At 50.7% G+C, this 20,637-nt stretch overlaps 2 protein-coding genes across 2 annotated transcripts in view; one reads left to right on the forward strand and one right to left on the reverse strand.

Moving 5' to 3' along the window:
- Dnaaf5 (dynein axonemal assembly factor 5) overlaps positions 1-15,219 on the reverse strand; it is a 39,462-nt gene extending 24,243 nt beyond the window's left edge. The window contains exons 1-6 of the mRNA XM_036172318.1: positions 14,589-15,219; positions 13,790-13,974; positions 12,132-12,256; positions 11,604-11,722; positions 2,986-3,218; positions 1,518-1,730 (exon numbers count right to left, since the gene is read on the reverse strand). Of these exons, the coding sequence (XP_036028211.1) occupies positions 1,518-1,730; positions 2,986-3,218; positions 11,604-11,722; positions 12,132-12,256; positions 13,790-13,974; positions 14,589-15,171 (1,458 nt within the window). The 5' untranslated portion in view covers positions 15,172-15,219. The remainder of the gene's footprint in view (positions 1-1,517; positions 1,731-2,985; positions 3,219-11,603; positions 11,723-12,131; positions 12,257-13,789; positions 13,975-14,588) is intronic.
- Positions 14,726-20,637, forward strand: part of Prkar1b (protein kinase cAMP-dependent type I regulatory subunit beta) — a 139,998-nt gene continuing 134,086 nt past the window's right edge. The window contains exon 1 of the mRNA XM_036172323.1: positions 14,726-14,889. The gene's annotated coding sequence lies outside the window, so the exon portion shown is untranslated. The remainder of the gene's footprint in view (positions 14,890-20,637) is intronic.

Genomic DNA, 20,637 nt, shown 5'->3' on the forward strand with positions numbered 1-20,637 from the left:
GTTAAGTGGCTCACAATCACCTGGAACTCCAGAGCTCTAGGGTTCATAGCCCTCTTCTAGACTCCATGGGTACCTGCACTCATGTGCACACAGACACATAAAAAACAAAATACATCTAAAAAAGAAATCAGCCCCCTTCACTAGAAGGCTGGATGGTAACACTCTCAGCCAAGAGACAGCACAGGAGCCTGACAGGCCAGGAGAGCTGAGTTAACTGGAAGTGACACTAAGAAATGAAGAAGCCACAATTTCTTTGCTGTCAAGTTAGTGAGAAACACAGAAACACCTGCTTAAGTCTACAAGCCACACCTTCTAGAGGGAGAATGTTCTGCTTACCGATATGTAAATGGGAATCAAAGTCACTCTCAGACTCACTCTAGGGAAACAGAGCTGACAGACTGGCAGTCTTTCTTCTAAACTGAGTTCTGGGAAATGGGTACTCGTCCATAAGCACGGCCTGTCCTCACTCCTTCCCAAGACTCCAGCCCTATTCCCATGGGTTTCCCTTCTTATTTTTGTATCTAAAAATAAAATGTCTTACAGTATCCCCCCCCACCCTACCCCAGGCTGTTCTTGAACCTGTGGCCAATGAGCAGAGCCTAGTATCCCAACAATACTTGGTCCCCAGTTGGTGGGCCTATTTGAGAATTAGGAGGTGTGGCTTTGTTGGAGGAAGTGTGTCAGTGGGGGTGGGCTTTGAAACTTCAAAAGCTCACACCATTCCCAGTTAGCTCTCTGTGACTTGTGGTTGTGTCTCAAGATATAAGCTCTCAGTTACTGCTCCGCATTAGAAAAGTAACCAAGACGACTGGTGTATAGCACGATACCCATGGGTCTCTCACTCCGACTACAGAAATGGCTGGACAGAGCACCAGGACTAACTTCTGTCAACCAGTATCCCTCCCTCCAGCCCAGCTTTGCCAGAGCTGGGCCATCTCTGGGTGTACTAAGGTCCAAACAGGTTGGCTAGCCAGTGAACAGAACCAAGTCTCCCAACAAGAGGATCGGGGTGCTTGATACGGGGGTATGCCTAACTCAATCCAATACAGCAACCTTCATTCTGCCCTCAGCAGAAGCAACCAGAACATATCCCAGTGGTGAAGCTGAGGGCTGGACTGGTCTGGCTCAGTTTAAAGTGAACCTGTCTGTCGGGTCACAAGTGGTTACTTCAAACATAGGATTCTGATGTGTCTCCTACAGAATGAGTTCTCAGTCACCCCCGAGGATGTGCTGTTCATACCAACCCTGATGTTGTGTGTAGTCTCTGTCTCCAGAGTAGGACCCAAGACTCCCTCAGACTCATGCATTGACCTGTGACCACCTACAGCAGCAAGGCCAACTGGAGTCTCCTGGGAGATGGATGAGCCCTGAACTGTCCAAGCCACTGGCACCTGGGTGTGCTGCTGCCCTCGGGCTGGCCACCATCAGCAGCTACACTGACAGAATGGCCAGCAGGGCTACCTCCCTTCTCCAGCACCAGGACATCCTGGTGCTTACCTTTCCAGGTACAGACTTACATTCTCAGACCCCTGGCAGATGTGCTCCCGGACCAGCTCTGTGGCTATGACCTTGAGGTGCGGCTGGAGGGTGTTCTGGGGGCAGCCCTGGATGACAGATGTGAGGATCAAGAGGCCAGAGGCGGAGGGTGCCTTCTTCAGCATTGCTAAGATTAGTTTCAGAAATACTTCTGGGTTGACGAACGTTCCAATGAGCTCTGCGGCTCTTACACACTGTAAGGAAGACAGGGAGAAGCAGAGTTTTGGAGACAAGGCTACAGCCAGGGCTCCCAGTGGTGCCTGGGCTTCCCACCTGCCAGAGGGCACAGTGCACAGGACCTGTGGGGAAGCAGCCCCCCTTTTCTCTCCTGGGTGAGACCAAGGGCTCTGAAGCGGTGAGTCTGGCTCTCCTGCCCCCTGTGACACCAGCAGCCCAAGCCTCTCCTTCACACTCAGTGCCTCTACACCCCGGGTACGTCAACAAGGCCAAGGCTGAGATGCCAAACCATGAACTGATGTTGGGCATCGCCGCATCAGCCCATGGCTGATGTCTCCATGAACTTCCCTCCCAGACGACAGTACAGAGCTGGGCAGCAGTGAGGGCAGCCCAGGAAGGGGGCTGGTGCAGCTGGAGAGGGAGGTGCAAAGCTCGTGGTCCTGGCCAGCTCTGCATCTGCATCATGGAGCAGACAGGGGCAGGCACAGGACACATGGACACAGCAACCTTTGCATGGTACTTCTCACCATTCCCTCGCTCTCCTTCCTAAATCCACATGGAGAGGTACAGCAGCTCAAAGTCTTATGATAAGGCCTGGGGAGGTGGCTCAATGAATAAGGAAAGCCTGCTGCACAAGCCTGAGGACCAGAGTTCGGATCCCCAGCACCCATGTAAAAGGAGGGAAGGAAGGGGTGACGGCCTCCTGCCATTCCAGTACCTACGAGACAGGCCAAGGGGATGCCGGGTGCAAGCTGGCTAGGTAAGACTAGATGAATTTGTGAACTTCAGGTTTAGTGAGAGGTCCTGTAATCAAGTGGACAGCAGGTGATACCCAGTGTCAAATTTGGGCTTCTAGAATCATGCATACACTTGCACATGTACTCACACATGCATGTGCACACACCACATGGTCATACATATGCAAACATACATGAATACACTGCAATGCCCCCTGCCCTGAGTTCTGTGTGGAAATGACCTAAGTAAGTGTGCCTGAGGAAACTGGTCTCTTAGGCAAACTCACTGCTGACTGCCTGGTCACTGGAAGCAGAGCACTGCAGGGCCTGGACAAAAGTACACATGCTGCACATGTCCTGTGTGCTCAAGTGAAACCGTTTGCTGTGACGGTCCCACCAGGGCCAGGCTAGTGGTTGAATATGGGGCAGGTGGAAGGGCAGGTGGCAGGTGTCCACACCCTCACCTAGCTGATGAGCACAGAACTGATGTTTACAGGGCTGAGTTTTGCCACTTGCAAGATGATGGGACACTCACACTGCTGACCACAGCCTTCTCCTCGTCGGCACATGCCAGCTGCAGGGTTCTGAGGATGATCTCCAGGTGCTGCGTGATGTGGTCCTCTGCGTGCAGCAGCAGCACCGGCAACAGCTGTGCAGCCTTTACCCGTGTCCCCACCACCCAGTCGGTGATGTCACGACAGACGGCAGGAAGCACCTTGGAGAGGTTCCTGAAGACCAGCTCTCGGCAGCCCAGGCCAGGACGGCTCTCTAGAGGGAGAAGATGGGAACCATAGAGATAGCTTCAGTCTGACAGATTGAAAGTTCTCAAGACTGGAAGGAGGGCTAGGCTTGGCAGCTTGCAACTATGATCCTGAAGCTCAAGAGGCTGAGACAGTGGGATTGCTTCAAGTTTTAGACCAGCCTGTTCCAGGTTATCCTGGGCTGCAGAATGAGACTCTATCTCAAAAAGAAAAAAAAAGGGAGATGAGGGTCATAAAGTATTCCTCATGGCTATGCTGAAGTACGACACACAAGAAATCACACTGGCACATACCTGCAAACCATCACCATAAACCCTGAAGTAAACTTAGCTCCTGTGCTCCCCTTGCCCCTCCACCCAATGGACCTGGTTATGGACTAGTGTATTCTCTGCATCTTTGCTCGGTGGACTTGAATAATACCGACTCTCCTGGAGTGGTCTATGCAGTGAACACAGCAGTTTCCCCATTCACCTCCTGAGACCTTAGCTCTGACTTGGGGCTGTTTTAAATGTCATTGTGCTGAACTCCTAGTACAGTTTCTAGTGGGGTCAGATCATACTGTAGGTACTTGCCTGACTTAGGAAAAAAAGCACCTGCCTATCTTCTACAGGACCTGCACCATTCAACTTCCCTGCCAGGGTATGGCCAGCCTTCAAAGGCTGAAGCCTTAGCTGAGCCTGGGAAGGTACAGTGGCATCTCCCTGAGGTCCGATTTCTGTTTCCCCAATGCCAATGACACTTCACAGGCTTATGTGCTGTTTAAAAGTTACCATCCTAGGTGATATCTTTCCAAATATTGTTTGTTTAAAAGTTTTGAATTGGCCGGGCAGTGGTGGTATACACCTTTAATCCCAGCACTTGGGAGGCAGAGCCAGGCGAATCTTTTGAGTTCAAGTCCAGCCTGGTTTACAGAGTGAGATCCAGGACAGGCTCCAAAGCTACACTGAGAAATCCTGTCTCAAAAAAAAAAAAAAAAAAGTTTTGAATTGTTGTTCTTATTGAGCTCTGAAAGTTCTCAGTATATTCTGGACACAAGTTATAATTACTTTTTTTTTTTCCCACCTTCTTAACACTGTGTATTGTTGGGGACTGAATCTACACCTCACTTTTGTTAAGCAAGCACTCTATAACTGATAGGCAGGCACTCTACTACTTAGCCACACCCCAAGCCATACCCCGTCCAGTCCCTTATTGGTGGATTCTAGACGAACGTTGTGACTCTGAGCTACATTCTCAGCCCTCCTTTGAGGCAGGGTTTCACTAAGCTTCCTCTGAATGCACTCCACAGCGTAGGACACTTAAAACTCTCCTGTCTCAGCCCTCAGGCACCTGCCACCAAGCCTGGCTAGCCTGCTTTCCCATCCCCAGCTTCCCGGCACAGCTCAGCCAGCACTGGCTCTATGCACCTTCTAGGTGCAGCTGCCAGCAAGTAGTCTACACACAACAAATACCTCGGCTCCCCACTGTGCCAATGGCATTTCAGCACCTGATAAGCATGTGGCCAGAGGATGCTTCATAGGACAGCATGGATGTGCATGCTTACACTATATGGAGCATTCCATCGGCCTTCACTGCCCCAGGATATTAGAAGCCAACCCACAGAATGATTTCAGCACCACGTGGATCCAGTATTGGGAATCACTGGCCCAGTTGTTTCCATTTGCCTTTATTGGGGAGATGGGGCAAGTTTTTTGAGACAAGGTTTAAGCATGTAGCCCTGGCTAGCCTCAAACTCACAGCAATCATCCTGTCTGATCTTTTTGAACACTGGAATAACCAATTCCACCATGCATGGCAACTTTAATTTTCTTACAATCACTATAACAAATATCTGTAAATATAAATATCACAAATCTGACTGATGAATTTAGATAAATGCTAAGAAATGGAAACACCGAGTCAAAAGGCATGTATATGTGTTAATGTCCTCAAACACAAGCTGAGCTACCACATGCAGCCAGGACTAACCAACCTACTCTCCCACGAGCGGGGTACACACTCAGTACTATTCCTTAAAAATGCCTGAGTTTTGCCAGTCTTTCCCAGGCCTGTGGTGCAGCTGCTTCAGAGGCTGAAGCAGAAGGACCACCAACAACGTCAAGGTAGCCCGGGCAACTCAGGCCCTGTCTAAACATGGCTGTCGGTAGTGTGCTTGCCTAGCATGCCTGACACCGGGGTTTACTTCACATAATCAGGATGTGGTGGTGTCATGCTTGCAATCCCAGCATTTGGGAGGTGAAGGCAGGAGGATAAAAGTCAAAAGCTATCCTCAGCTGTGAGCTGAGTTTGAGGCCAGCCTGGGTTACACCTCAAAATCCAAAAATACAAGTAAAAAGAGGTCTTAGGTTCAATCCCCAGTACAGTAAATAAATCAACAAAGACGAAGGCTCAGGGGATGGTTCACTGGGTAAAAGTGGTCACTTGCAAAAAGTCTGATGGTCTGAGTTCCATCCCCATAACCCATGTTTAAAAACAAAGCAAGGCCATATGTGGCGGCATGCTTCTGTAATCTAAGCTCTCCTATGGAGAGTGAAGGGCAAGGGGAGGAGTCGCCTTCAGAAGCTCCTGGGCCAACTAACTGGAGTAACTAACTCGGCGGCGGCAGACACCACAGACCCTGCTTCAGAGACGAAGTGGAAGGCTTGACCCACCCCCACAAAGCTGTCCTTTGACCCTCGTGTGCCACGCCTTCTGTGTGCCTCTACTTTCACACACACAATATGTGAAACACAAAATAAATTCTTCCAAACCGTTTATTTTTCGAGTGCATGCCATAAATGCGTGGAGAGCAGAGAACAACTCGTGGGAGTCAGTTCTCCCCACCATGTGGGTCCCAGGAATGAAACTCAGGCTGCCAGGCTTGGCAGTGGGCACCTTCACCTACTGAGCCATCTTGACAGCCCAAATAAATAAAACGTAAAAAATTCAAGCAGTGTGAAGAAAACAAAGCTAATTCTCATGCCCTACCTCCAAGTAACTTAACACTTTCTATACAACCTTATAGATGTTTGATGCAGAAGCTCCCCCTCACTTCCCAACACCCCCAAATGGCAGGACTAACTCTGCTGGGCTGATAGTATTATCTAGGACACTGGTGCTTGTGTCCCCAGGGGTTTTTTTGGGGGGGGGGGGTTGTTTTTGGTGTGAGTGTGTGTATACTGCTTTGTAAACAGGCTTCTTTCACTTAACAGGATTCATTCATGGCACATGTCTGTGTCCTTTCCCTTTTTGGCTGGGGATGTCCTACCTTGCCAACTCACCTGGTATACCTAGTTTTCCCCAGCGGGCACATGTGGGTTGCTTCCCTCTGGAGCGCTCATGGACAATGTTGCTAGGTACTCTCCAGCTTTGTTGGGGAGACACAGTTGCACTCTTGTCTAGTGTCTACCTTGGTCAGGTGGTAAGCACCATGGCTGACATCCTGAGAAATAGCAACTACTTTACAAGTGTCCTGGCACTGGCTGTCTACCGACCATATTTGTGTCTCAGCCTCTAAATTCCTTTCCAGATCTGATTATCCGTCACTTGACTTATGGGCAGACTAGAGGGCAGTGGTCCTATATCTCTGTCTAGAAGCATGTTAGCACAGGTAAGCAGGGAGGAAGGCCCCGGGTTCGAGCAATCATTTACTCGAATAGTCCAAAAATGTGGGCCTGAAGGCCCAGAGAGCTCAGCACTGTCTATAAATCCTCTCTGAGGAAATAACTGCAACTTGACAGTGACAAAAGGCAGAAAAAGGAGCTTAAGTGGGCCATGCTTGCTCTGGTGTCGGTGACAAGTGCCCTGAGACTTTAAGAGACAATGGACTCTTTAGCAGGAGAGCCATGAACATCTGCAAAGACAGACCCCCTGGCAATGAGCAGCCATCCATCTAGCTGCCAAAAACCAATGGAAAAGGTAAGGTCATGTCAGGCCCAGTGAAGCAAAGGCCATTCCACCTGGAGGGACTGGGGAGAGGGTCAGGGTGGAAGGTTGAAGCTGGTGCTGAGGTCAAAGTCCAGTTTTCGGAGGGGTCAGAGATACTGGGGTTCTGGGATCAGGGAAACCTGGCTTCTGTGAAAGTGATTTCCTTCTTCTCCTGATATCTTACTCTTGTCTACAAGGCCTGTCTGTGTGCTGCTAAGGCAGAATGACCTGCCCTTGAGAAGAGGAAAAAGCTCCCACGGTGCTAGCCAGTTTGCCAGCCAGCTTCTCCTCATCCGCTCCCATTCAAGTTTCTATTCCAAACCCCTGATGGAATGCAGGCAGGGCAGAAGCAGATGGACGGGCACAGTGATACATATTCAAAGGGAACTACTCATTTCCAGACCAGCTTTTTTTTTGGGGGGTAAAGAAAAGGAAAAGAAAAAGACCCTGCGTCCTCCTGGCATCGGGCCACCTTTCTGAAGACATGTTGCCCTCAGCACTTGGGCATGACAGGCAAACAATTCCAGCAGAAAAATGTTTCAAAGGAAAACCACCAGCACCACCACCAAAACCTGGAACCTGCTGTCACCAGAGCCCTGTTATTGGCAGTTTGCAAGACCTTGAGCACACTTTATTCAGTAAAAACTGATTTGAAGACAATGCAACCGCAATCTTCCTGGCTGCCCACACAGCACTCTGTTTTAAAACTGGTGATCTGAGGCCAACAAGGCGGCTTGGTGGGTAAAGGCCTTTGCCATGCACGCTGGAAGACCTGAGTTCAATCCCCAGAACTCTTGTAAAGGTGGAAGGAAAGAACTAACTCCAGAAAGTTGGCTTTTGAAGTCCACCTGTGTCACAATGCTGTACATACAGCATTGTCCACTGTACATACCCACAGAAACTAAGAAAGCTAAAAGAAATAAGTAGAAGTGGAGATTGATGTGATGGAGAGATGGTTCAGTGGTTACGGGTGCTTGCTGCTCTTGCAGAGGACCTGAGTTTGTTGGAGAGTTCACTACTACCTGTAACCCAGCTACAGATGATATGACACTTTCTTCTGGACTTCAAGGGCAGTGTACGTATGTCCACAAACACAGATAGATAGTTAAAAATAAAAACAAGAGGCTGGAGAGATGGCTCAGCAGTTAATCGCACTCACTGCTCTTGCAGAGGCCATGATTTTGGTTCTTAGCACCATGTTAGGTGGCTCACAGCTGTGGCCTCCACAGGTATAAAGTATACACATGGTGCAAATACATACATGCAGGCAGGCAAAGCACTCATACACATAAAATAAAAAATAGATCTTAAAAAAAGCAAACAAACAAACAAAAACACCTAGCCGGGCGGTGGTGGCACACGCCTGTAATCCCAACACTCGGGAGGCAGAGGCAGGTGGATCTCTGTGAGTTCGAGGCCAGCGTGGTCTACAGAGTGAGATCCAGGACAGGCACCAAAACTACACAGAGAAACCCTGTCTCGATAAAACCCAACTCCCCAAAAAACAAACAAACGAAAACCAAAACTACAAGTGGAGACTTATTCTGGTGTTGTAAAAGGAAACTAACATTCTAACATTTGTCTGTAAGTTGAACATAAACCCTGTGGTACTACTACCTTCCTGTCCTGCGCAAGGGGATGCCTGAACTTGATTAAATTTGATCCAGGTGCTGACTTTGGTGTGTGTGGCAACTGTCAACTGCAGGTGCTGTGAGGTCAGCTGTGGTCAGGCAGTATATACTGGTAGACTGGAGTCCCCACACTGGCAGGAAGAAAGGACCTAACATGTCTTAGCTCCTCATGTGAGCTGCTCTGTCTCTCAACACTGTCCCAGTTGCCTCCTAGGGTAACTTGAGGCAACTCAAGCACATGTCTATCCAACAAGCATGGAGGGTGTGAGTGTATCAGGTACAGGGGAGGCGACTGGGTGGCAAGAGGGTGACTGTTAGGAGTGACCTAGTAATGGGGATGACACTTGACAAGAAGGTGCACTGTGCCAAGCAGACATGTCTGGCCACAGAGAGCATGACTGGACACCCAGAAAACAGTGGCCAAGGTCGGGAAAGCAGCAAGGACGAGCCAGTGATGGGCTCACTCCCTCAGTTTCAGACACGTTTTTTGACAAAGTTCACAAACCCACAGCCCTAAAAGGCAGCTTTGGGATGTTAAGGGTAACTGTACATGTCCACTGGACAAAGACAACACAGGTCCCAGGATGGCAGGCAGAGGCCAGGCCCAGGACTGGGAGGGGCAACAAGCAAGGAGGGCCAGAGTAAGGGTCTGAGTACCAGTGGCAAGACCTGATGGCTGAAATGCAGCAAAATCATGAGAACCTGAGTTTAAAGTTCTAATCCTACACTGAAGTAACTTCAGAGGGGAAAAAAAACCTCATGAAACCTAGTGTCATGTTGCTGGCTGCTATGACTCAATTCTAAATCCACTCTGCTTCAGATTTCAGATGAAAAATGAGCTCTGAGTAGGAGCTGCTCTCACAGCTCAGAACCAGAACCATCTAGATGCCTATAACTACTGTCAGAAACAAGCCCTGTTAGAGCCAAGCCAACTTAGATTCAAAACATACCCAGGGACCAGATCTCATCCAGAACTTGAGCATAGAAAGCTGGTCAGTGCAGACAGAGTGTATGCAAGCACGCCTCCCAAGTCCCTCCATACAAGCCCCCACTTAGTCAAGGGTGGTAGCTTCCTGAGATAGAACTGCCTCCCACACTTCCCTTGCTTCTGGCAGCAAGCTCTGTTGCAGTCAAGGCCAGTCTGTGTCCTGCCGACACGGCCAGACTGCCAATGAAGTGTGTGGGATGAGCCTGGAAAGTAAGCACAGAGCTGCTCGGCTGCTGCAGAGCTAATCAGGGGGACACACTATCCCTCACACCACAGAGAACATCAACAGTGCATGTTCAGAGCCTGGCTGCGACTCTAGCGCTGGAGGGTAGCTTCCTGTTCAGCTTTGCAAAAGGACACAGGTAACTTGAGGCAGAAAGAACAAGAGGGAAAAAACCCTTAGCCCTTCAGAATCCTGCTGCACCTCTGCCACAAAGGAACAGTTAACATAAATGCATGCTGGGTACAGGGATGCACACCTGCAATCTCAGCATTCAAGAGGCATAAATTCAAGGCCAGCCTGGGCTACACAATAAGACCCTGCCACAAAGAAACCAAGGGTCAGGGGTATAGCTCAGTGGTAGAACACTTAGTGTCATACATGTGAGGCCCTAAGTTTGAAACTGAGACAGACAAAGACACACAGACACACAGACACACACACACTTGCATGCTTGATAAACAAAGAATCAATTGTGGGGTGGTGATGGCGCATGCCTTTTAATCCCAGCACAAGGGAGGCAGAGGCAGGTGGATCTCTGTGGTTCAAGGCCAGCCTGGTCTACAGAGGGAGTTCCAGGACAGGCACCAAAGCTACATAGAGAAACCCTCTCTCAAAAAACTAAAACGAAACCAAACCAAAAACAAACAAACAAAAGCCCCAATCATGAAACAAATAAATAAACACACAAACAGCCTTCACACCTCAGCCCCACATCTGGAAAACTGCGCTCTCAACCTAACTTACCAAATTGTAACAAACCAGCTTATTTTACTGTCTGTACCTTTCCTGGAACTGGAATACTTTCCTCTGCCAGCTTCCGAGGACAAGGCAGAACCTTAGGGGCAGAGAAGTTGACTGGGGGGTAGGGGGGCTGGGCTAACAAGAGGCCTGGATTCAGCATCTCAGCAGAACAGAATTCAGGAGCGGCCTCAGTGTCACTACCGAGTCCACAGCCCACCAGATCCCCTCTACTGGGGCTAGGAAGGAGCCACCTGGGTGCTGGGGGGCAGTGCCTCCCACCGGGCACATCTCTGTCCTTGTTAGGGTGCACTCCTGCTTGGTTTTCAGAGATACACTTTCCTGAGAAGACAGGAGGTCTTAAAGTCCATGGGGCCAGGAACTGACCTTGCTAGGCAGGTACAAACATGGCCTTGGGTCATTGACTATGTGAGGACAAGTAGGAGCCCGAGTGGAGAAAGTACACAGAAAGACAAAGCCACTTATCCCTGACCTGCAGGCTCAGCTGCCTCTAGGTCAAAGGATGAAGGCCCCATGGCGCCACTCTTAAAATTCTCAGAAGTGCTGCAGAGGCCTGGCCCAGTTACCTGTCCCTGCACATGCTCAGAAGAGAGTTGTGGGCACCTGGCAGCATATCTGGATGTTTCTGGGAAGTCCACCCCTTCCTTAAGATGGAGTTGGGCCAGAGTTGGGAAAAGATCGGCTTCTGAGAGACAGAGAGCAGAGGCTGACAGCACAGGCCTGCACTGCCACCAGGGAAGGAGGGACCTGTCTGTGAGCTCCAAAAAGGGACTCAGCAACTACTCAGCTCAGCAGCACCTCAGAAACCAGTGCCTTCTTCAGGGCCAAGAATAGATGCCCCCACGGACCTCCCAGCTGCCTTGTCTCCCTAGGAGGGACACTCACCATGTTCAGGGTAATGGGGAGGAGGAGGCGGAGCAAAATCCAACTTGTCCTTTAGATCTGCCTCATTCTCCTCCTGCCACTTCAGCCCGACCTTCTCCCAGAGGCTGGTGGCTGTCTGCCTGCAACACAGCAAGACAAGAGTGGCGGTCAGGCCTGGGTGCCAGGAGACCCCTTTCACGAAGATCCTGACCACAGAAACCTCAGGGAATCCCTGCTGGGCTGGGGAACAGGGTTAGGCAACGGGCATCACTTGGCAGGAATAGCCTTCTAACAATACCAGCAAGGGCCTGACGTCTACCCACAGACCCAACTTAAGTAAGAGCTCCAAAGAGCTCTTAGTGACCAGATACTTCATATGGCACAGGACCACATAACAAGGAGATGGGGCAGTTTCTTGTGGCAATTCTAGAGCAGAGAAACCACCACTGTGGTAACTAGAGAAACACTTGTTCCAAATCAGCGTGACTCCAGAGGGGTAGGGGAACACCACTTGGACCACACTGCCCAGCTGCCTGGCGAGACACTTACCGGACCTCAGGCATCTCGTCACTGAAGCTGCTGAGCAGCAGTGGGGTGAGTTTGTGGAAGAAGGAGTATCGGTCACGAAGATTCAGCAGCCAGCCCCCCACTACTGAGGTCACTGCCTGCCGGACCTGCCATAAGAGAACCGAGAAGCTTAAGAGTCTAGGAAGGGCGGCTTGGAGTCCTGCTGTGGAGGGTGTTAGTCCTGAAAACAGGTGTAAGGCCATGGGGCCCAGGGCTGGGCTCCAGCCCTCCGACAAATCAGAGGACTGGTGATCCAGAGCCTGTGACACCCACTAGCTCTGTCCTGTGGACGCACTGTGCCCCCTCCCCCCGAGTCAGATATTGTGTCTGCAGTCTTCTGTGTCACCATGGTATCAGGGTGTTTCATGGGTTGTAGTGATGACAGCAGAGGCTATTTTGTTTGGCATGTGACATGACTCGATGAGAAATCTACAGCAAACAATCTTGGAACAGAAAGATTAGACCTCCCTGGGGTTTGGGAAGATGTAAATGGGGAACTACTGCTTGCTGCTCAGGGTTTCTGTTTCGGATGATGAAACCTGGGGTAGTGGCGACAACACTGTGTGTGTGGCTCGGGGGAGAAGGAATGCTGAGCAAGTGCTCTATACCTGAGCCACAATCCCAACCCTGAAACAATAAGCTTAACACTATATATGCTTGTCGGGCGGTGGTGACACACACCTTTAATCCCAGCACGCAGGAGGCACAGCCAGGTGGATCTCTGTGAGTTCAAGGCCAGCCTGGTCTACAGATCGAGATCCAGGACAGGCATCAAAACTACACCGAGAAACCCTGCCTCGGAGAAACCAACAACAACAACAACAACCAGAAAAAAACCAAAAACAAAAACCAAAAACCAACAACAACAACAACCAGAAAAAAAAAAAAAACTAAAAACCAACAACAACCAGAAAAAAAAAAACCAAAAACCAAAAACCAACAACAACAAAAGCAAAAAACAAAAACATTACATGCTTTACAAATTTTTTTTAAAGTATATATAACATCGTGAATGGGTGAATCGTATGCATGTGAATTATAATGCCATAGAGGGGTATACAAATAAAACAAGACATGAAGCTGAGCTGGGAATCTGAGGCAGGACTTGGATAGGATCCACTGTAGGCTGCGCACCTGCACAAGTGATATAACCTAGAGCACGGGAGAGAGGATGCCTGATTCACTCAGGCCAACATCTTCATCACAGGGGTGGGGACACTGCCACCTGAATACAACCTGCCACTCTGTGGAGAGTTTGACGGTTGATATGAATGGCCAAGATGGGGACAGCTTTCAGTTTCTCTAAGTGGGTGCTGGCCCCCCTTTCTCCTCACCTAATCAGAATCATGTGCTCCCCCTTTACCCAGTCCTCTCTTTATAGGGGATACTACCATAAGACACAACAGCCTTAGATCTGAGACATGCCTGTGAGCTGGATTTTGCCTTCTTAAAGCCAGTACACCACTACATTTGTAGGGCTCCTGTCTGCCAGCATCCTCCGTGGCTTCCAAACCCACAGGCACAGATTACCCCATCACTTGGCTCTGCAATGAAATCCTTCCAGTGGATGAGCACGTGAAGACACTTCCACTAACAAAAGCCCATGGCTTCAAGACTGTCAGGCAGAGAAATCCCATTACCTGAGGGACATCATCGAAGAGTCTTTGAGCAAAGTGGGAAAGAACATCATCCACGGAACTCCCATTGCCAAACTGGATCACAGTGCCTGTGGCTTCAATGACGGCCACCCGGACCTTCCAGTGCTGGTGGGAGATGGTCTGCATCAGTGGGCCTATCAGGGACTCCGACTGCATGTGGAAGTGCTCTGTGGGACAGGGAGGCTGCTGGTTATCAGATACACCACACCTGTCATCTTCCTCTGAACTCTTGTAAACCAGCCTCTGCTAGGCTCAACTCTCACATTCCCTCTCTAGTGGTCCCGGCGCTGCCTATGCCCCAGGCATGGAGGTGGACATGTATATATATTTCATACGGTTGGCTCCCTCCCGTCCTTTCAGTTTAACTATCAGCACTAGGCAGGGCTTCTTTTGTCTTTTTCTTTTTTCCCCCAAATCCTAGCTTAGAAAGAAAAAGCGGAAGGATCTGATCAGGCAGAGCTGTTAGAATGGTGGAGAGAAGCGGCCTCCTTCCTCACTAGGAAGCTAGTGATCCAAGTCAGAGACACGGTAGACATGGGAGTAGAGAAATACAGTGCATAAACTTGAGTGGTCCTTCTCCACGTGGATCCTATGACTTCTGCATAAAAATGAGCATGAAATGAGTGCGTGGCACACGTCTGAGATCCTAGCACTCAGAAGGCTGAAGCAGAGTTGAGACCTTGTCCCGTGCCCCTTCCCATATGAAATCAACCTCATACCGAGCTCACTTTAGTAAGTTGCTGGAAACCTGGGTGCCCACGGAAAGGGGTCCGGCGCTTACCAGGAGTGGCCCGCGCCAGAGCGGCTGCGCACTCGCAACTTTCGCGGCGCACCGCGGCGAAGGGGTCGAGCAGCGAGGCCCGCAGCGCGCGCACCGCGTCGTCCAGGTGGGGCGCGAGTGCGGCCCCGCCCAGGTCCACGGCCAGACGGAGCAGCTGCACGAGGGCAAGGCGCAGCTCTTCGCAGGGCTCCGGCGGCGGCCGCGCGGGCTCAGGTCGGGCCAGGCGCGCGGTGAGCGCAGGCAACAGGCGCGGCAGAGCGTCACGGGGCCGCGCGGCGCGGCGCAGGCCTAAGTCCAGCAGGTGAGCAGCCAGCGCGCGGCAGCCCTCGGCCGGGTCGGTCAGAAGTCGCAACAGGCGCGGCAGCAGCAGACGAGCCCAGGGGCCCTGGAAGGCAGCAGAATCCACGCCGGGCCGTACCGTCTCTTCCAGTGCGTGCTCCAGAGCCTCCAGCGCACGCCGCCGCCCCAGCTTACTGTCGGCCTCCAGCCCTGGCAGCAGGCGGCCTAGCGCGCGGCTCAGTTCCGCAGCCTCCGCCGCCTCGGCGAAGTCCGCGGCCGCCTGCGCCTCCGCCGGCATCGCCATCTTGCGCGCGTTGCCTGTCTCCAAGGGAACCGGCGCTAGTACGATTGTGGCGGCACGCTTTACGGCAGGACTTCCGGCTGACTTGGACGCTCGCGGCGGAGCGCGCGCCTCCGAGGAGTGATGCGGGGGGAGGGGCAGGGAGTAAGGGGCAGGGGGCGGGGCCAGGGGAAGGGGGCGGAAAAGGGGTTTAGGGGGCGGAGTAAGGAGGAGGAGGAGGAGAGAGGAGGCGAAGAGAAAGTGTAATTGGCTGGGTGCAGGGGTCGAGGGTGGGGCATGAGCCTCGGGGGCGGGGCAAGGGGCAGCAGGCTAGGCGAGGGCCTCGGGAGGAGGGGCGAAGGGTGAGGCGTAGGGGGTAAGGGGTAGTGGGCGGGATGAGGGGGCGGTAGGCGGGGGGTAAACGGGGTAGTGTAAAGAGAAGGGAATAAGGGGTAATAGGAAGAGTAAGAGCCAAGTAGGCGGGGCGTGGGCTTTGGGGGCGTTGCAGGAGATGGCAGGCGGAGCGCGGGCCTCTGTGGGAGGGGCGAAGGGTAAGAGGGGCTTAAGGGAAGGGGGCGGGGCAGGGGGTAGTGGGTTGGGTAAGGGGGAGGTGGGAGAGGCATGGACCACGGGGCCGCGGACGAGGGTCAATAGGCGGGATGCAGGCTTGGGGAAGGGGCATAAACCTCGAGGGTGGAGTGGGGGTCTGAGTAGGGTGAAGGATGAGGCGTGAGGGGCCTGAGACAAGGGCTGATAGGTGGGGCGCAGGCTTGGGGGCGTGGCAAATGGCGGAGGGCGGGGCGAAGGGTGGGGCTGGCCTTTCTCTGGAGTCTGGAACCCTTGCCTGAACCTTCACATTCCTCTTTCCCCTTGGCCCCTGGGTAACGCAGGTGAGAGCGCATCTGTTCTAAGGCGGCGGCAGCTCAAGCTAAGCCTATTTTAAATGGCGTAGATGTGGGTGAGCCTTACTGGGTTACTCGGGGGTCCCTGAGAAGGCAGGTGTGTGTCTGCTGCTTGGGTTCTACCCTCAGTTTAGACTTGTAGAAGGCTTGCTGGCTGGAGGGTTTTAGGTTTTAGGACAGGGATGATCTTGCCAGTGGGCCCCTGCTGGGCACCACCAAGTGCTGGTGTTGAGCCCGACTCAGTGCTGCATGACCTTCCCAGTAAGCAGAATGGGGGCGGGTGGGGTGCTTCCACATCTGGGCAGCCAGGCACTTCACATCTGACAACTGGCCTGTGATGTAGGGGTTGGACTTCATAACAGACTTTGCCTTTCCGTGTGGTTGTTGACATAAGTTTTGTAGAAAATTGGTGTGAACCAGGTGACCCTTAGGTGTGTTGAATGTGGCGAGGAACCATGTAAAACAGTTGTAAAGAGAGGGGATTGAGCAAAAGGCCCTGTGTTAGGTGTTATGTACCGAATGGTGTCCCTCCGAACTTAAATGTCAAAGCCTAATACATCAGAATGTGACTGTGTGGAGACAGGATTTTTGCAGATGTCAAGACTGAGGCATCGGAGTTAGCTGCCATCCTCCTAAGAAGGGGAGTTTGGTAAGTGTGCAAGCTGGGACAAGGGTTTGTGAATGTGAGTTGGGCAGCCATCAAGCGTGGGGGAAGCAGACCCTCCCAGCATCATCACCGACTCCAGCATCCAGGTCTGTGAGGGTCTGCCCTGGAAGCTAAAGCTTATGGTGCCAGTCTGTGGCTAGAGGAGTTCTGAGGGAAGGAGAAAAATAGAAGTGTCCTGTAGGGAGCAAGGGGGTGTGCAAGGCAGCCAGGAGGGTCTTTGACTCTCTTCAGGGGCCAAGGAAGATGCTTTTTAGAGGGGCAGTCAGATCTGCACTTTTGAGGATGACTGTGGCTGCTGTGAAGGTTGGGATGGGCCAGCAGGCATGGCGTGTGGAGTCCTATCAACAGTAATGACTTCACCTAAATACAACCTAAATACCCCATAAGTAACAGCCAATGCGGAAGGGACTTGAGAGTTGAAAATAAGATACCCTGGTCTACTAGATACTCAGAACTAGACCTGTGTCCCAGGGTTTCCTTTTTCTCTGGTATAGATTTCTAGGGCAGGGCACCAGAGAGGTCTAGCACACACAGTGGCCAACAGATACAGGAAAGTCTTCTGGAAAACCTCTTCTCTCTGGCCAGTTGCAGGAGAGCCCTAGAACAATGTCCAGGAGAGGCCTACAACAATGCTCCTGTACCAGTTCACAGTCTGTCCCCAGTAACAGTGTCAGAGCACCTGCAGGCTCATCTGACCCCGCTTACAGAAGGGGTTGCCAGTGGGAACTTTGTAGGCAGTGTTGTGGAGCTGCCCATCAGCACAGAAACATATTACATTTATCCTCAGGATGGTGGACTCCAGAGATGTACCTTTAACCCCGCAGATGGCACCAACAGGAACTGAGTGCCCCCACCCCCCAGCACCAGAGCACCAAGCAGGCCAGGAGAGCAAGGGAAGGACTCTGGGCACACAGCCAGTGTTGGAACAAGAGGCCACAGAGCCTGGCCAGATTGTACATGTGACATACATCCACACACTGGCATTAGCAGCTGCCTGCTAACGTAGAAGATTGAAATAGAACCAGGAGTCTCCAAACAGAATAACCTAAATGTCCGGCATACATTTGAAAAAGACCGCTTAGCATTCCAAGAACATTCACAACGTGAATGTAAAAAGGATGCTCACTGAAAGGGATGCCAAAACGAGCCATCTGCCAAGGACTTGTCGACAGCCATGAAAATCGCTTTCAGAAGTAATTACAAGAAGAAGTGATTACAAACTCGTTTAAAATTGAAAAAAAAAAAAAGATTGTTAGCAACAGAAAAGAAATTGTAAAGCGCAAAATGGAAATTATAGATTTGAGAAAACAACGGGAATAACACTGTCCATCATTAGAAGAACATAGTGGTAGACTGGAGGTGGAGTGCCAGGACTTTTTTGGATCTGAAACACAAAGAAAATAGTACAAAGTGTGAACCTAAGCCAAGTTTGGTGGTGCACGCCTGAAATTGTAGCACTAAGGAGGCTGATGCCGAAGGATGGAAGGTTCTGGGCTACATGGTATGATCCTGTCTCAAAAAACAAACAAACAAACAAACAACCCTTAAAACTCCCTGAGTCTCAGAGATTTGTGTGGGATAATTAATATTTCATCAGCATTCCAGAAAAAAACGAGACAGTTGTGGGGCTAAAACATCTTAAGAAGTACTGGCTGAAGATGTCCCCCCCACCATCAATGAAAGACATAAAATATACAAATTCAAGAGACTGAGTAAGCCCTCATACGATAAATCCCCCAGAAGCCCATACCAAGGTACATCATAAACTTTTTCTTTATTTTCTGTACTATTGGTGTGTATGTGTGTGTTTGTGTATATGTGTATTATGACAAGGTTTTGTTCCAGGCTAGGCTGACCTGGAACTTGAGATGTAGATCAGGCTGGCCTTGAACTGAGACACCTGCCTGCCTCTACCTCCTGGTGCTGGGGTTTAAGGCATGCAGCAGTGCACCTGACCTTATCTGTACATCCCACTGGACTGTCTTGGAGTTTGGCCACTCCCACTCGTTTTCCCAAGTGCTAGGATTATGGACATGAACCATCACACCTAGCTTTAATTAGCCATTTCAAAGAGAAATGACGTGTTGCAGGTAGAGAAGAGGCAGTCTCAACCATATCTGGCTGCTTCTCTGGGGCTGCAGGAGCCAGAAGGAAGGACATAGAATTCTTCAAGCTTGTAAAGAAAACTTAACTATGAACTCTGTCAAGCAAAATATTGTTCAGGAATGACGGAGGAATCAGACATTCGCAGGAAAAAAGGCAAACCAATAGAACACGTTGCTACCAGAACTACCTGCAAGGGGTGTTTAAAGGAAGTTCTTTAGGCACAGTGGAAGCAATCAGGAGAAAACCGATTTCCAGACAGTTGTGGAACACAGTGGAATGGCTAAAGAGTAGCCACTGAGCCAGGCGGTGGTGGCGCACGCCTTTAATCCCAGCACTCGGGAGGCAGAGCCAGGTGGATCTCTGTGAGTTTGAGGCTAGCCTGGGCTACCAAGTGAGTTCCAGGAAAGGCACAAAGCTACACAGGGAAACCCTGTCTCGAAAAACCAAAATAAATAAATAAATAAAAGAGTAGCTGCTGACCACCTTGGCAGATAGAATTTGACTTGAAGGTCCCCCAGTTTCGTATGTTGAAGTTTAATTCCCTTTGAAGGGTACAAAGAGGTGGGGATGTTAATCCAGCTGTGGTGGTTAGAGGTAAAGCCTGGGAAAGCGATGAGGCTTAGATAAGGTCACCAGGAAAGAAGCCCCATACCTGGACCTGGCTTTCTGAGAAGAGGTTTATTAGTTATTTTCCTATTGCTGTAATAAAACACTGTGACCAAGGCAACTTATTGAAGGAAGAGTTTATTTTAGCTTATGGTTCCAAAGGGTGGAGTCCATCATGGTGAGGAGGCATAGCAACAAGTGGCTAGCATGATGCCAGGAACAGGAAGCTGCGAGCTCATCTTCACAATCACAAGGCAGAGAGCAAAACTGTGAGCAGTGCAAGGTGTTTAGCTCTCTGATCCAGCCCCTGGTAACAGACTTCTTCCAGCAAGGCCACCTTTCTACACTCCCCACACACCACCAACAACTAGGGAACAGAATACTTAAATACCAGAACATATGGGGGATGTTTTTCACTTACACCACCACATTTCACTTTCTGGTCCACAGGCCTCATGACCACACAATGCAAAATGTATTTAGTTCAACCTCAAAAGTCCCCATCGATTTTCACAGCTTCAACACTTTTTAAAAATCCAAAGCCTCTTCTGAGACTCAAGGCCATCATAAATAAAAAGGCAAATTATATACATCCAACATATACTGGCACAGGATATACATTACCATTCTAAAGGGGAGGGTTTGGGGCAAAGTGAGGAAATACTGGACCAAAGCAGGACTGAGACTCGGTAGGGCAAACACCAATCCTGTAGCTCCATGTCTAGTGTCAAGGGCTTAGATGGCTCTGCCCTTCCAGCTTTGCTACCTGTAATACTCCCCTGGACTGGGTCCCTTCTCTTTCTGCATCTCTTTGTCAGGTAGCCCTTGGCTCTGGCAGCCCCAACATCTTAGGGTCCCCAACCTGGGTTTCCCGTTTGTAGCTTCACCAGGCAGTCGACCTTGGCCTTCCCACCAGGACTTCCCTACCACGTAAGCTGCCTGGCCTCAATGGCTGAAACCACAGAGGAAGAATCCATAACCTTTCAGTCTTACATCCTTCAAAAGTCAGCACTTCCTGGAGGACACTGCCAAGTTCAATGACCAGCTTAGAATGAACCCTGGCCCCTTTGAATTATATTTGCAGTGGCTTTAAAAAAAAAAAATGTGTGCGTGGGTGTTTTGTCTGCATGCACATTTGTGTGCCACAGGTATGCCTGGTGCCCTTAGAAGGCCAGAGGAGGAAACTGGATGCTTATGAGCCATATAGGT

This window comes from Onychomys torridus, chromosome 22, assembly GCF_903995425.1.
Source record: "Onychomys torridus chromosome 22, mOncTor1.1, whole genome shotgun sequence".
Lineage (NCBI taxonomy): Eukaryota > Metazoa > Chordata > Mammalia > Rodentia > Cricetidae > Onychomys > Onychomys torridus.